This window comes from Gobio gobio, assembly GCF_949357685.1.
Source record: "Gobio gobio genome assembly, chromosome: 3".
NCBI classification, from domain to species: domain Eukaryota; kingdom Metazoa; phylum Chordata; class Actinopteri; order Cypriniformes; family Gobionidae; genus Gobio; species Gobio gobio.
This window is the reverse complement of record NC_137099.1, coordinates 28,520,188-28,537,995: the sequence shown is the minus strand read 5'-3', so window position 1 is coordinate 28,537,995 and position 17,808 is coordinate 28,520,188. Positions and strand designations below refer to the sequence as shown.

The following is a 17,808-nucleotide window of genomic DNA, read 5'->3' as shown; positions in this document are numbered from 1 at the left end:
ATCAGTAACAGACACCGTTATAAACCATGTACAAAAGTAAGCTTAGTGTAGTGTTACCACGTTAACTTTATCACCCGAGTACACAGTTTGTAATAACAAACATAACGCGTTGTTCATTATAAACGTGGGATTATGAATTATATTGAGAACGTCATTCACAGAAAGCATGCCGTAATGTAACTTACCCTGTAAACTTTAGCCTCATTCGTCGTGAAGTGTGCAAGCGATTTGCAAAGATTAATATAAAGGTTAATAAAACGTTACACTCACTTCTTCCTGAGGTGCAGCAGGAACACGATCCTTTTTTCAAGAGCAGCTTATTAGCAAAACCTGCTTTATACTGATGCTCGTTTATAAAGCAGTCTACTGAGAAATGATTTGCGCAAACATTGACGTTGATCGGGGGAATATTCCCTTCTCAAACAAAACTCAGCAGCCACTGGGTCTTCAGCGGTTCGGATTTAGGAACATCAAAATGACTGCTGTGTTCGTTATTACACCCAACAACACAACACCACAATCGCTTAGACGCCATTCTGCTCCAGAGTATCAACAATGGCGGACTGATGACAGCTCGCTCAGGGCGGGTCTGTGTTGAAACGCTGCTGTCAATTAACAATCGTAGGAGGGGCGTACACCGTGTAACGCCACACGATCAGACAGCTCGATTTGAGACAGGGGAAAACATATAAGGAGATTAAAAAAAAACACTGGATGTATTTTTATCATTATAGGATGGTTGTGTACAGGCACTGCCAACACACATTTCCGTATAATCAACTAAAAAGTGCATGTACCATTATATGACCCCTTTAAAAAACCTGTAATTGCGTTTTTAGGATAAAATGGGAGGATAGCGACTCTATTAATAACTAGTTTTTACTGACTTTTAAAAAGTGTCTCCCACTCTTGCGCTAATCTCTGTGAAATGCAGCACAGGCTTTTACTCATAGGAAGAGGGTTGCAGAAGTACTTCATCCTGAAAAGGCCAAGGTGACTATATATCGGCAGAATAGAGAGGAAGAAAAAAAGCGGGAGTTAAGATTGAAAGAAAAGGTTTTGATTCCCTCCTTTGAGTCTTTGGTTTTAACCTAAACCCCTAGAAGCAGCAAAATGTCATGACAATTTCCCCAACCCCCTTAACATTTTCCCCTTTTTTTCTACAAGCGTTTTAAACATATATAATGGAAGCGTATGTTGAGTATCCACATGGGATGCAAGTGTTGACCTTGTCAGCTGTGCTCTCTTTGGGTTAATTAAAGAAAACAGGAGTGCAACGCGATCCCGTGTGAAAGGAGTGTGAATTTACCCACCTCAACTGTGTGTGTGAGATTGTAACAGAGGCACAAAAGAGAAAGAGTCTCTGATAATCTCCTTCCTCTTAGTTTTGATAAGGGAGAAAAAACACTTACTTTTCCAAAGAGCTCTTGTTTTATTAAGCTTTCCAGTCTTGTTACAGGAACGTTCATATTCCGTACAGAGCTGGTTGTGCCATTAACTCCTCAGAGAGTTGAGTTTGCAGGGTACCTGCTGAACAAACTTGTTTTGAACAGTTATGCAAATTAGCCTAATGCCTGAAAAGCAGTGGAAAATTGTTTAGCGAGCCGCTAGCCTAAGCTGCATCTTTTGGCTGAAGAACCATTTCTGATGGTCAGGCGTGCATCAATCCAAATATATTGTAGGAGTTAGCGTTATTACACATGTATTAGTGCAAGCGAAAGCAAGCCCCAGCAGGATTCTCGGCGCTTGGCTGTAGACTAACATCTCATTAGAATGCAGCAGCCCTGTGTAACCCACGACGTCACTCACGATTAGCGCTACCACTATTAGCAAAACATAAAAACATACCCTCTCTTTCTCCAGAAGGGATTTTCAAGTTTGTAAAACAGACCGGGTGCGTTGGGATGCGCAAATAAAATTAAAACTTATTAAAACATCCACACGCTGATCAAAGTTGCACTCATAAACAGATTCGCTGAATCAAAGAAATTAGCCACTGCCTTTTCGGAAAAGTTCTTGCAGTTTACTTGGTCGCTGTATATTGAAGCGGATAGAGGTGAAGGAGGCTTGAGGGGAATGGAGATGTCTTTCTCTAAGGTCTATTTCATGAGTATGTCCTTCAGGAGGCCATTCACAGCGTTAATACTGAATTTCACAATGGATTAAGACGGAAGATCTCCGGGCTGCTGCTTGTTAAGCTGTTAGCTGAGGAGTGGCTTCTCAGGGTGAATGTTTTCACATGATGTAGGGCTGCTCCCACAGAACCCAAAGGCATACACCTCTGCCATACAGTAGGTTCAAGGACGTGATGAGAGGAAAGTGTCTGTGGAATAGGGTTTAAATAGTATTTGTGTTGTAGAGCTGTTCTGCTTGTGTAATATTGACTTAAAGGTAGTGTGCAAAGTGAGAGAGACCTTTTGTTGTTCCTTTTTATTACAGTATCAATGAAAGGAATGGAACTTGGTCATTTTAATTTTTAATGAACAAAGCTGAACATAATTAACCAAATCTGATTTAAATATTTCCCCTCACATGTGAGAAATGCTCAATGTATTTATTTGTTTGTGTTGTTTGTTTGTTTGTCAGTGTGAACAGCAAAAAACATTCTGAATATACCATTTTCAGTTCTAATCTGCATTTTATTTTGCAATGTGACTAGTTTGAATAGTCATATTTTAGACATACTACTCATGACATGACATCATAACAAGTGAAGCCAGTGCTCTGGCATATTGGGTTTCCCACACATTCTATTGAATTAATGGGATGTCATCTGATTTAAATGTGTAAACCCATACCGAACAAGTCTCTCTTACAATGTACATTCATTCAATGCGAATGTTCTATGCATGTCATTTTCCCCCCTTTAATATTAAAGTCTGAGATTTTCTCTTCTTATTAAAAGTGTGAGTGAGTTATGTTAATCCTCATCACAGTAGACATCATATCAGGACATTAGACGTGTTCATTCTAAAATTTGAATACAGATGTATGCTGTATTAAAGGAACACTCCACTATTTTTGAAAATAGGCTCCTTTTCCAACTCCTCTAGAGTTAAACAGTTGAGTTTTACCGTTTTCGAATCTATTCAGCCGATCTCCGGGTCTGGCGGTAGCAATTTTAGCATAGCTTAGCATAGATCATTGAATCTGATTAGACCGTTAGCACCTTGCTCAAAAATGACCAAAGAGTTTAGATATTTTTCCTATTTAAAACTTGACTTTTTTGTAGTTACATTGTGTACTAAGACCGACGGAAAATGAAAAGTTGTGATTTTCTAGGTCAATATGGCTAGGAACTATTCTCTCATTCCTGCGTAATAATCAAAGAACTTTACTGCCGTACCATGAGTGCAGCGGCGAAATTATATTATGCAGGGCCTGAAAATAGTCCCCAGCACGCTCCCTGTGTAAGCAGGTTGTCACGTTTGTTATGTTGACGGAAGTTCGCCTATTTTCAGGCGCTGCGTAATATCATTGCACCACTGCACTCATGGTACGGCTGTAAAGTTACTTGATTATTACGCAGGAATGAGAGTATAGTTTCTAGCCATATTGGCCAAGAAAACTTTTCATTTTCCGTCGGTCTCACAATGTAACTACAGAAGAGTCAAGTTTTAAATAGGTTTTTAAAATGTTGGTCATTTTTGAGCGAGATGCTAACGGTCTAATCAGATTCAATGATCTATGCTAAGCTATGCTAAAAGGCCACCGCCAGACCCGGAGATTGGCTGAATAGATTCGAAAACGGTGCAACTCAACTGTTTAACTCTAGGGAAGTTGGAAAATTAGCATATTTTCAAAAATAGTGGAGTGTTGCTTTAAGCACATGTTGAATCAATCAACTTAATTTGCCTTGTGCAGTTATTCACTGTAGTTATGCAATGATTTTGTCATGTTATAATATTATTTTCATTAGGACAGTAACAATGTAAATGATTCAACTGTGTTCTATAGCTTGAAGTTTGGTTAAATTAATGTTTAATTCAACAATTTATACAAATAAAACTATGCAAACTAGCATTCTAGTTAAAGGAGACCAAACAAGCCCTTGAATTAATTTTTCTCAAATTGTCCAATATTCTGAAGTGATGTTGGTTGGTGCAAAGACCATCAGAAAATCAGCCAAGTTGAATGGTATATGAAGGTGAATCTTAAGGCAATGTAGTATTAGAGGTTTTTATGACAATGTTTGCTGTATAGTGTATTCTAATACATTTCTGCTAAATACATACATGATCATGCCTTAGCATATTCTCTTCCCTTTAAGAAAATTAATAAAAAAATAGGCTACATTTAGTAGGGTTTGGTAATATGTGCATGTAAATATAATAAGCCCCTATAATAACAATTGTATGGACATAATCTTATATTTATTTTGGCAGGAGTTTTTGGAGCAGTATTTTTATTTTATTCTTAAATTTGAGTTTATTTGTTTGTTTGTTTATTTTCTCTCTCCATGTTTCAGGTTAAAACGCAAAACACAACTTCAGCAGGACAGCGAGGATTTATGGAACAAACTGGTGTTCTATAAGGAGGAGAACAAGAAGCTACTGTCTGACAAGTAAGTGTCTGTCGTTTTGTCAGGTCCTGTAGAGCCATCACAGTTATTATTAGCACCCAGCAGGATTCTACTGCAAATTCACGTAGTTGACTGCAGACACAAGACTTCAAGGCAAATTATATTGTCAATTCAAACATAACTTGGGGAAACAGCTGTCCATTTCAAAGATTTTTAGCACATTTACAACGCAAAGTTACAGTGATTTCCACCAGGACTGAAATTTTGGCTCGCTGCACGTACTTCTAAAGCTAGTAGGTTAAATCTTTTGATCCATTGTCCGGGAATTGAAATATTTTTCTGACTGTCGCACGTTCTATACCACCATGGCTATAAAAAAAGTTTTATAAAATAAAAAACAGCACCCGAACACTGAATACAGATGCTTGGTGCAACTCCAGACATTTATAGCAGCTAAACACACTGACATTCCTGTCTTGAGGTTTGCTCCCTTGAGTTTTTTTGGGGGTACATTCGGTGACAGTCAGTGTGCGCGTGTGTGTTAATTACTGCTGATCTCGTCTGCTGGAGGTGTCGCGCTTCATTAGGCCGCCTTGGCCCTTTCCTTGCCAGGCCTCATTTGGCCCATCCTTTGCTGAGGGGTCTAACCCTGCCAGCCACTGCGGCCTGGCCCTCCCCTGCTTGATCTCTACCCCCGGCTCGCTCGTACAGGAGGGCTCACTCTTTTCACGCCCCCACCTTGCCTGCTGCCTGTCCTCCTAATCCCAGCTGAGCTCATTATGATGTAGCCTGGCTGCCTCCCTCTCTCTCTTTGAGCCTGAGCTGTCCAAGCTAATTACAGGCTAGCAGCCAACACTCCCCGTTAAGGGCCTTCTGCCGCCGCGCTCGCACTAACGCGCTGCTTGGAAGTGACCTGCGAGGAGCACGAGGGAGCTGCTCTCTTTCCAGCCACGCAGCACCTGTCCTTCGGGGTTAGCCGTGATCCCTGTCATGCCCGTTCCAGCGAGCACTGAGCAAAGTTAGGCCGGCCTAACTCGTGCTTTCGGGGGGCTTTAGGGAAAAAAAGCCTACAATGTTGGGGTGGAAAGGGAGGACTGTCTTTGATCTCCACTTGCCCGAGACGAACATTACCGACTGTGTGATTATGGAAGCACGGGTCCCCTGCACGCTCTCGGTTTCTTCCTCTTCCTGACTTCCATTCGTTTGCACTTAACCTTGCTTTATTTATTGTTTGAATGGGTCGAAACGTGCAAGATGTAATTAGGCTGGTCTTGTTTATCAAGCTGTTATGTGGGACAACAAGCTAAATTACTGTTGATGGCCGACAATTAAGGATGGGCCGTGGCAACGGGTCTGCGCTGGCAGAAGATGGCAGGTTGCCGTTTTACTGACCGTATTAGGATGATTGTGCTTGTGAAGGTTGCACTCATAAGCATCGCGATGATCTGCTAATGGTTAATTACCTTATTGCGGCCTGTAGTTTTAGGCTGTCTTAATTGCCAGCAGAGATTGCTGCCGGATACTTACAGAGCAGCAGTAAGCCGCCTCTGCCTTATCTTGCTGCCCTCATTTCCTTCCAGCGCTTTTCACAGTCGCAAGCTTTTTTTCGGTCTATTCTGCACACTTTCCAGCGGATATGGAGTTCAAATGTCTTTTTTGGGCATCTCGTTATATGGGTCAGTGACATGGTAAAGAAAAGGAAAATTATTTTAGTTAAAAGCATATATGGGGAGTTATTATACATGTAATATTTGTATTCATGTTGGTTACATATGATTTTGGGTTACGTATAACCCAATAATATTATATATTTCAATAATATTAATCAATATTCGTTCACTTTTAGTCTGACTAAAATGGCATGTCATTTTAGTGATCAAAAATAACTGATGAAAAAGTGCAATGTTAATTAGTTCATTGTCTGTTTGTTATTTTATTTTATTTATATGTATACCGTTGTAGTGCGCTGCTACAGAATCTGCGGTTTATAACTCGTTCTTTAGTTTGTTCACTTTGGCATTTATGTCATATTGCGCAGAATCAAGTTATGTTGTGTATGTATTTGATTTATCGCATATGTATAAGATACGCTTGGGTGAGTTAATTAGCCCACTAGCAAATGCTCCAGTTTACTTGTTCATTCACTTTTCAACTTCAGTTTATGCATCTTATGCAACTAAAGTGGGGCATTCCTGACATTATTGACTATGATTGAATTGTACAAAATAATCATATTCTTTGATGTAGCCCCAACTTCCGAGTGTCTTTCACGCTGGCCCTGGGCCATCAGGCAGTCCATATTTTCTTGCCTGCTCCCAAAATAATTTTAATACACAAATTAAGAAAAAGAGGCTCATCACAGAAGAGTTTTATTTGACTCTTAGTATATGTTATTGCATTTTTGCATTTGTATTTTGGATTAAATTAATAGACAAAAATAAGCATTTACATTAACACATTGCCTTTATTTGTGCAAGACTGTCTCTATATGTCTGTATATTTTTGTGTGCATTTAGAAAATCATTTAGATTTTTTGCCCTAGGGACGCATGTGCCGACTGCTAATAGCAAATTAAAATCAGCAGGGAAACAGAACGACCTATGAATGCCTGTGTTTAATAACAGAGGAGTGCTTGCACAGCCGACCCACACCCATTGTCAGAAACAGGTCTGGATAGCTCTCTGGAGAGAGCATTCAATATCAATTGAGCAATTCAGTCAATTGCTGGGGCAACTAAAGCTGAGTGTTGGATGCTTTGAGATTAAAATATCTTGTTTTGTAGCGAAACATGACTGGATTTGCTTTGGTATCATTTGCACTGTGCCCATTTGTAATCTCTCCCCCCACTCTTAGGGCCTTTTTTTTCATCTGCTCTTTCTTCCTCATTATGCATCTCTCTACTCGGGATGTCCACACTTGTTAATTGTTGCTTAGGGTTTATGGGTAAAAAGAGCGAGGAATTATTTAGGCCTCATAAACAGAATAAACAGCCCTTAGACAGTGATAGCTACACTCAAACGACATCAAAGTATAAATTACCCAGCCATTAAGCTGGAAAAAAGCCTTTGAGATGATTTACGCTGCTCGCCCTCCACTGAGTGTGACCATTACAGACATGATCCCCGACTTTGACTTTAATGAAGTTTAATAAAGTTTACCCTTCTTGTGCCGCTGTTTTTTGCTTTTCATCTTGATTGCTATAAGGTATTAGGAGTAATGAGTGTCTTTTTGCCCTGGGTCCCAGACAGAGAGACAGAAATGGAAGAACGTATAAAGTCAGAATGCTTGATGTCTGTTTTGAAGACTAGCACAACTTTTGCCCCCTCCATTAATTATTTGTTTGATTAATGATGCCCTAAAATATGCAGCTCACCATTCAATGATTGAATGTTTTGCTGCTTCTTTTAGCTCATTTTTAGAATAGGAAACTAGTAGTAGATGTTAATGAAATATATCTTGGCTTGCATCTTAGCTCAATTATTCTGGATGTTAACATTTAAATGGAAGTGTCTTATAGTTTTATAAATGCTAATTTTAGGAACTCTATCCTTGATGGCAACACTTTTCAGTTCCCTAGATTATGCTGTCCCCATGCTTATGTTACGTTGCAATGGATGTGGGCCTATTCACACAGAGTGCAAATGTTTGCCGCAAACAAGACTTTAGGCTAAATCTAAATCATGCAAAATTTGCCTGACAGTAATGCATGTGATGTCAATGACCTCTAGTAGTGCTTTTCAAACTTTTTTCATGCTAAGGGCCCCCAATTTTAATGATCTCCTTGCAAGGGACCATCCATCCATCTATTTTCCAAACCGCTTGTCCTGTGTAGGGTCGTGGGGATGCTGGAGCCTATCCCAGCTTCTTGGTAACATCCTGGATGGATGGCCAGTCCATTGCAAGGTTAGCACACACACACTCACACATTCACACACTCACTCACACCTACAGGCAATTTATGGTGTCAGTTTCACCTATGCAGCATGTCTTTGGATCATGGGGAAAACCACCTTTGCGAGGGATCCCTTTCCAAAAATATAAAGACTACTACATATTCATGTATGCATACCCATTTATACTGTGTGAAAATGTGATATGATATTATATAATGTGTAACTAAAACAAAATAATTGGCTTATATATTGTCACTGTACTGATACCAAAGCAAACACTTACAATATTTTATTATATTCATTTGCATTACATTTACAGCATATTGTTCTGTAAAATGATGTGGCTTTTTATCACAGAATGAGGCAGAAGTTATATTATTGAATAGTGTTCTATACAGTGATAAAGGTTATGTAGATTAGCATTGCACTATAGTATAGTATTAATGTATAAATATAATTTTCTTATGAAAAACCCGAGATGGCTCGAAGATAAACCATATACTGTCGCGATCGTGTGTTTTTTCTTTTCATGTTTAATCAGTCAAAACATCTCTATCTGCATTTTATTCAGTTACAGTGGAACGTCATAAGTATTCTTACTCCTATAAGTAGACTCTCTTGTGGACTTTCTGTGTGAGGGCGCCCTCCAGCTACGAGTATGAATGAAACATGAGCATTGTGGAGCACCCTATTTTGGTAAAAATAGAAAAAAAATATTTGTCTCTAAAGATGTTTGAAGTAAGCATAAGGGTTTTTCACACTGTGCTTAACCCCGGGTTATCGTCTTCCTTAACCCTGCTTTTAACCCCGGGACATTTCACACATGTAATTTAAAAGGGGGGTTAGTTCCCAGGGTTATGAAGCCCTGCTCTGGAGCACCGCTGTTGCGGTGTTAATTCTGCATTGCGGTGCCAAACTTTTACAGTTTGAAACAATGCAGTGTTAAAATGTTAAACTACATGCTTAGCAACCGACATTCAATTGTGTGCATTATATTCACGCACTTTTGACAGTCCCGGAAACACGGGGTGGTGTATATAAACTAGGTATATAACGTATAAACTATAAACTTGATTTCCTACCCCTCCCTGATCCCCTCGCAACGACCCCTTTCAAGGCCCAGAAAGGAAGTAAAGACATCGTTAAAATAGTCCATGTGACTCCAGTGGTTGAACATTAATGTTAAAATGACTTTATTGAAGAATTTAATTTCTTCGGTGTCAGTCTCCTACGCTGTTCATATAGTAAACACAGTGCAGCGCCAGTGTATTGGCCAGCTCCTGCGTCAGCATTACACGCATGTGTCGTCGTGCTCACATGAACAGCTTTGGCCAATTGCCGTCGCCGTTCAGACATAGAACCCGGAAGCACTGCACTGGGGATGCAACGTAAACAGCATAGGAGACTGGCACAAAAGAGAAGAAATCTTCAATAAAGTTGTTATTTTTGTTTGTTTCTTTAAGATAAAATGGTTACTGTGCACTAACAGATGTCAACCATGTCATAAATGAGTTGTCTGAACTTATCTACCCAGTGCATTTTTTATTACTCTGATGCTAGCAACCAATTATAGCACTGGAATTGAGAAGCGCCAAATTGCAATCTCCTCCTCATCGGAAAGGGATAAATGTATCCTTTCAACAGACATTCCTTGTTGGATGACTCTGGATCATCCAGTGAGACATTAACAGATGCACCCATGTTCTGAGTCTCCCATCTATGGAGACTGTGGACCAGATTTACTAAGAGGGCAAATTAGCGTGAGAACCATAGACTGTAAAAAAATATGGATGTAGTGTCCGTGACGTCACCCAAAGGATTCTGATGAGCCGTTCTGAAGCGCAAAGTATGGACAAGATGGCCGTTGCCGTCTTGGCAGCACGTCATCGCGCGTCACTCCCGGATAACAGAAAATGGGCAAAAAGGCGGGACGTGGGCGGAGCTGAAGTGACGCGATGACTAACAGACAGCAGATAAATGGCTATCCACCTGTCACTCGAAGTGGCCAAGCCCTTAATTATGCAGAACTTTAATGCTTTATATAATGTAAATGAATGAGTTATAAAAAAAATTCACCCCCCTCACAGTTGTCATGAAGGGCAAACTTAGCCGTATAGACCAAAACCACAATTTAAACCAGGCTGTAAACATGTTTTAATCTGTTGTAAAGTTGGCCATTTTAACATGGTGCTCAATGAGATTCTGCTCCCTTCTGGAGCCTGTCCCTTGCGGCCAGTTGATGGTTTGCAGTATATGTCACTTCCGTATTGGCTTCAAGAGAAACTGCGGGAGGTTGCCTCTTGGTGAGAACGCAATTCCAAAAAAGCACAGATGGGTGTGGAAAGTTCTGCACGTGATCTACTGACGACGCACAAATTAAAGTACACAGGCTCAGCTGGATCATGTCCATAATGACCAACACAATCAACCAAGAGCAGCGCAAAAGTTTTTTTTGGGGTGGTAAATAATGGTAGCCTGGTCTTACCAGACTCTTGTACATTTCATTTGTACAAAGAGTCTGGCCACTCTTCATTGACAAGCGTTTACTTCCTTGAAGGCGGGTACTCTGCTGAAGTTTAAAACTATCATGCGCCGTTCACCTTTATTTCTCACATGGAAGTCCGTAAAAATAAATGTGCACACTGCACACCACCTCAGTGATAAAACCTTGTGCATTCGGATTGTGATTTATTCACAGTGGAGGGGAGAGTTGATTGTATGCTGTAAATAAAATGTCATATGCTTGATAAGAATAAATGCTGCTGTAAATAACGGCCCAATTCAAATGTTTACGTGCTTTTGAAATATATTGCTCTTATAAATACTTGCCAGCATTTAAAGAAAAATAAGTCTAGAAATTCATCCAAATTACAGTGAAGTGCAACCGCACGGTGCTCTGCAGTGGTCAAAAGGATATAAACATTGAATTCTGAACACATGAATGTTCTTGACAACTCGGACAGCAATTAAATTACCACACAACCTTGGTGTTTGTCTAAAACAGTAGGTTTTTCGGCCGGGGATTTTTACGTGGGTGGTGGGAGACCGACGGCAATACAATCACTGACTAGCCCCTGTAAATGATGACAATACCTTTCGACCCCACGAGAAACAATTATCGTCCGAACAGGGCTTCAGCCAACTCCTTCACCACTAACGGAGCAAGCTGGAAAATCAAACTTTTCCCGAACCCTGTGGAGAGGAGGGCCACAACATCATGGCCACCAACAAAACTCAGCAAAGATTGCTCTTGCTCCGGCTCTAACTTTGGATATTCGGCAGCGTTGCCACAACGGAATGAATGGCTTCGCTCGCATATTTCTCCGCCGCCATTACTGAACTTCAACTCAAACTAGCGCACAACATCAACGTCATCGTTCTCAGCCACTCCCTCTGTTCGCTGATTGGACCGGTAAAAATTTGTTCGGAGAAAACCTAAGAATATACCGCAGTCCCAGACGGAATACTGAAGGAAAATTAAAGTTGAGCGGAAGTACGTAGGAGGGCGGAGCCAGGCTAAAGTAATGCCGCAAATACCAGTAAAATGACAAGTGCAAACCTTAGTAAATCACCTTGCGTGAATCATTTAAATATTCTCCTCCCATACATTTTGCGTCTGAAAAGGAAACTCCCTCAAATGCATATGCAATAAGGTCAGCCACAAAAATAACTGTGCCTTTTTAGTGCAAATTTTTCACTTCATGTTCTCTAGTAAATCCTGACAGTAATTTTTTTGTAAAGTCAAAAGTGGGTTTGCGCTGGCGCAAGCTGTTAGTAAATCTGGCCATATCACGGATATGCCGTTCAGCCTGCAAAGGTGAGACAAACAGATTCCATGCTCGGAGTCTACAGCTTGTGAGGCAGCAATAGATATGACCACAATCTGAGCCTCCAGTCTGTGAGGACAGAGACATTAACAAACACTACATTCAGAGTCTTCGTCCAGCGAAACAGTAACAATTACAGCATGTCCTGAGTCTTAATGGCAGTGAGACAAAAGCAGGTTGACCAAGTTCTAAGTGTCTGGACCAGAGGCAGAAGACATACAGAGACATTTGCAAAGTGTGAAATACTTATAAATACTTATAAAAATGTTACAAGTAAAATATTTGGGATTTAAAACAACATAATGCAATGCAATTATGATTTCAACGAGTATAGGGTGAATTCAGGTTGATTGGGACCCTTTTTCCCAGTCATTTCAATGGCAAAAATTATTTCTAAATCATTTGATTTTGTAAACTATCCGATACACACAATACTCAAATATAATTTCGCGTTTCGGTTCATTTATGAGACGCGCCATGCAATGCATGATCACGCATATTATAGGCTATTGTCTGCTATAGTTCCTTCTTATTTATTCAATCTAGGCAATTGGCTGACGAAACATTGAAACAAATTAAGATACATGTTTTACAAAACGAAATTAACTTTAAAGAAATACTTTCTACAAAACAGAACTTAATTAAGTGGTCAAAATCATGTCTGACCCACTCCATGTCTCCCAACATATTGCACATCTTATGATGTGTCTTTTCTTACTCATGCTGTTCACTTTTCATAATCAACATAGATTAAATAAAAAAATAACATTAGGCTATAATATTTTAAAGATCGATATGAAACAATATGTTTTTAATAGCTACAAGAAGTATTGTACACAAAATGTTTGACTGGTAGACTATTTTAGCCTATTTATAGCATCTGAGCAGAAATTTGCGAACAAAAGCTTTATTGATGTGACACTAGGCTATTTTACAGGAAACACTTCATAATCATACGTCACACAGACACATGCAGGATTCATATTTAAATGGTCTTTTTGCGGTTTAATATTCACAGACACTAACAGAATAAACTTACCTCACAAATCCTCGGCTGGATCCATTGCTTCTAGAAATAAACAGCTTTTCTTCTGAGGTAAATTATTACTGGATTATTCCTCACTGTGTCTCAAAACGATGTAAAGTGCATGCACTAAACCTGATGTGTTTGTTTGAGTTGATGTGAGCGTTGACTCTGTTCGCATGGATCGTGTCAGTATTTGACTTTTCAAAAGAACACATGCTCCGTGGGCGTGGCCACATTAGCACTAATGAAGAGGCTGGCTAACGACTGAAATCTCTCTCTTTTCAAACAGATTACATACACTTTTGATTTGATTTACATTATTTTAAAACCTGACATTTCAATGTTTCTTTAGACATATGTCTCATGTTTGTGTTACAAGTATTCACTAAGTTAGTTCATTTTCTGACAAGTATCAGATTGGACTTCATTGACAGAGAGGCTGCAGATCGCGCATCATGTTTGTTTTCTTTAAAAAAGAAAAAGCACATTTTGTTTTGAAACATCATAATGAATAAGTATTAGGCTATTTTCTACCCTGGTTTTGAGCCTCTCTCATGGAACGCTCTGTTTTTATGGGCGTGTCACACTGAAGACTTAGAAGTAAACGCCCACTGCTAGGATTGGATAAGCTTTGCATATTATAATGAGCTTCGGCTCCCTCGTGAGTACACGAAAGCGTGTGGGAAAACGGCAACCAGAATGATTCGCCCACAGGGCTTGCAAAATGTATTTATCAAACAAACACAATGATTTATCTCTCATCCACCCACAGTTAATTGGAATATAATGGCAGTGAATGGCCACCAGGCTAAAACTTTACAAAAAGGTTACAAAAGTATCACACAATGATGCAGGGAGACACGCGCCATATATGAAAAGTGTTCAGGGGGCATATTATAAGGTTTTGCGAGAAAGAAACCGTATTATTCAGCCAAAATACTGAGCTCTGTTGTTACTCTGTGTGTGTTCCTGTTAGTGCGTGCGAGCGTCAGTATTTTTTTAAAATTTCTACTTGAATGTCCTTGGTTCTTAAATGCCACCCAAGATGCAGAGAACAGGAAAAACTGGTGTCTTTTTAGTTAAGGAACAGACACTGTACTGACAATACTTTAAGGAAACTATTAGGAAAAGAAAATTATTTTGTGTAATGCACAGATTCTTTAAATAAAAACATATTTCAAACAAAGTTTCTTACCTGCATCCTAATGTAACATATTTGGTTTTAAACATTCTGTTCTCTTAATGAAATTAAAACTGGTGTCCTGTTAATAAAGGAACGGATACTGTGAATTAGGGAAATACTTCCAGTATTAGGCAATTATTTGAGGTGGTAGAACAGATTAGTTGTGTTACCTGTCTTAGCCAGAACTGTTGCTCCACACACTCTACAGAGTATAGTTTGCTGCTGCTTGTTGGATGGCTTAAATCCGAACCAAGTCCAAATAATGGATGTTGCACCGATCTTTTCACCAGGTCCCCCATTTCACTTTCAGTCATGTTTACTCAAGATGACGAATACGATGATGCGTTGCAGCCAGTTGCAGCTCGTGGCTCAAACTTTTGCGGGTAGATTGCGTCATCAACATGCATTATCGCAATTAAAATCTCTATCGTGGGCCAAATTTGTATTGTTTATATTGCATATCTTTTCTATCGCTCATTACTAATTGGAATGTTATTTTTTATCACTTGGCCCGCCTGATCGGTGGATATAACTGCAAACCGTACATCACTAACGCACGCACAAGCCTCACTGCAGAGTCAGACAAATCAGCATGATCAAAACTTCAAAACCGCGATTGTATTTTTCCTTCAAGATCAAGTCAAGAGAGTGAACAACGCACATCAAGAAAGGAATGTTATTTCACTATTTAATAGGGCTGGGCGATATGGACAAAAAGTCATATCCCGATATATTTAGGCTGAATATCGATATACGATATATATCCCGATATTTTTTCCGCAAAGTGAGAGCAAATGTTCAGTCAAAGTCAAAGCCACATATGACGTCACAAGTAGTTTTATTGAAACCGGCCATTTCAGTGAACAGTTGCAAAATCAAATGAATAAATAGTACACAGGTTTCTTCACCTGGTTCATAATTACATGCTCAGCTGTTCAAATAACAATAAAATGTAAAAAAAAAAAAAAATACTGTATAACAATAGGACAGGAGTACCTTTTTCGAAATCAAAGCTCCATAAGGTGCACATTTAAATAAAAAAAATATCTTAAAAATAGCCTATAAAATAGGCCAATCTTTTTCCGAAATAAATATATTTCTATGAGAAAAGTACAATATCAAAACAAAATTGTTTTACAGCTATGAATGGCTTATTAAAATCCAATAACAGATTTTATTCTCCTTTCTAACAAATCCACAGATGCAAATAACGAACATTACAAAAGAATACTGCTACAGACACGCTGTTTTCATCTCCCAGTTTTGAATGAAGTGAACTGTCACGCTCATGTAAGGCTCACACGTCCGACGCTCGACCACATATCGCTGGTCAACGCAAAATGGGTCACGTTAGCGAGCCGGTCAGCAAGGCTCTGTCTGATTTCAGTGTACATTTGTGGCAGTGCTTCTCGTGCAAAGTAGTTGCGACTGCGAAGCTCATATCTCGGGTCCATAGTTTTCAGTAGCTTTTGGAATCCGACTTGATCCACAGTTGCAACGGTGACCATATCTTTAGCAATGTGATAGGACACCGCTTTAGTTATAGTACACCACTTGACACTTTTCTTTTCATAAGGCACATTGCGGGAAAATTAAGTTTGCAGTGAGCTTTGTTTTGGGGCTGGAGCTTTTTCGGGTTGTCGATGGCTTGCGGCTGTGGCTTCTGCAGCGTGCAGTTTCAAAGACTCTTCGTACTGCAGTTTGTGCCACTGTTTTAGGTGGTGAAAAAGATTTGTAGTGCTTCCACCCCTGGCTGTAACTTGTTTATTGCACTCCCTACAAAAAACGTGATGTTGTTGCTCTTCTGATACTTTGAATCCGAACCATCTCCAAATTACTGAGCCACTGCTTTTTCTTTTACTAACCAATTCCTCAGCGCGCTCCGCAGACGTAGTTGTTTCCTCCATGTTTGTTGAAGAGTGGCTCTGTGCCTGCCCCCTCCCCCCAGGGGCGGTTGCGCGGGGAGCAGCGCAAATTTGAACTATATCGATATATGCGATATGGTCTAATTCCATATTGCGTCTAAAAATATATCAATATATTTTTTTAGATCGATATATCGCCCAGCCCTACTATTTAAGATAGCCTGTCGGCAGGCCGGTGATACGTTTCGGTAGCCCGTCTGGAAAACACATAGCCCCGGGATGTTGGGCTTTGCGAGCTCGGGCCCATCCATGTCCGAGTCTGATCACGAATCGCAGCACAATGAACCAACAACGCCTCAAATAAAGGATTCCCCAGCCTGTGACTGCGTGTTAAGTTATGTTCAGTTAGACACGTACATATAATCAATAGATATCAAACGATCTGTAACAATGCAATACTATCACATATAAAAAACATTTTTACTCACATAAGCGTGTTGCTTCATTCATTCATGTAATCTCATCCTGTCTGCAAATCCAGTCTCTTGTTTACAAACAAAGCCGTGGTGAAATGAAGGAACAAACGCGCAATGTCTTACCCACGTGAGCTGACTATTCATTAAAAATAAAGTTTATCCATGCATTCATAATATTGGAATCCGAATGAAGCTTATGCAGCATGTTTATTGCTTGGAAGTTTGATCCGGTTTAGCTCCATGTAGGCCTATGTTATTTATCTATAAAATGTTGTGCACAAATTGGTGGGCGGGGCTACAGAATCAGGCATTCATCTTCTTCGGTTAAGACGGTGTTTCACCACACCGTCACATGGAGGCACATTTCCAGATGTCTGTAACCACTGCCAGAGAGAGATGGAGAGCTTGATAAAGATTGCTGAGAAAGTTATATTGTACTGAGTTGTTAAGAGCGCTGTGAGTGCAAGTTTATTTTGTTTGTATCCGAGAGTTCTGAATAAACACATGTCCCAGTCATGCCGACACTGTCTTCTTCCTCCTTATTCTACAAACTTTGTAACATGTGGAACCCCTCTCGAATACTTTTACCACGTTTTTTTTTTTTACCATTACAGCTGTCGAGATTAACGAATAGTGAAAGTGTTGATTATAGCATTATTTTTTTTATCTTTTCCCATCACATGAAAGGCTGCTGTGATGAGCATTGAGTAGAGGGACTGTTTATCGCGTGAATGCAGTGATCTGAATGCAGAATTTTCTCTCACAAAATGCTTTCACCACAACTAATAGCAAACACAATATCGACATTAATCAGTCCCTCCAGAAAACGCGATTATGCGAAGTCCGCATATTCATGCGGGGGCCGCATTTTTTCAAATACGCCGCACTTTCGCCGCATAAATTGCCTATTTCCGCGTGCAAAATATGCGGGGCTATCATGATTTCATAATCCCCGCATTTTCGTTGCAAAAAAAGTCATATATATTAGCAGAAAGTTGAAAAATTTTCGTTTACT

At 39.7% G+C, this 17,808-nt stretch overlaps 1 protein-coding gene across 2 annotated transcripts in view; it reads left to right on the top strand.

The window, feature by feature from the left end:
* The window catches only part of cntln (centlein, centrosomal protein), a 151,911-nt gene that overhangs the window by 74,822 nt on the left and 59,281 nt on the right, over window positions 1-17,808 (top strand). For both annotated transcript variants that reach the window (XM_079811926.1, XM_079811925.1), the window contains exon 12: window positions 4,469-4,564. In XM_079811926.1, the coding sequence (XP_079668052.1) occupies window positions 4,469-4,564 (96 nt within the window). The remainder of the gene's footprint in view (window positions 1-4,468; window positions 4,565-17,808) is intronic.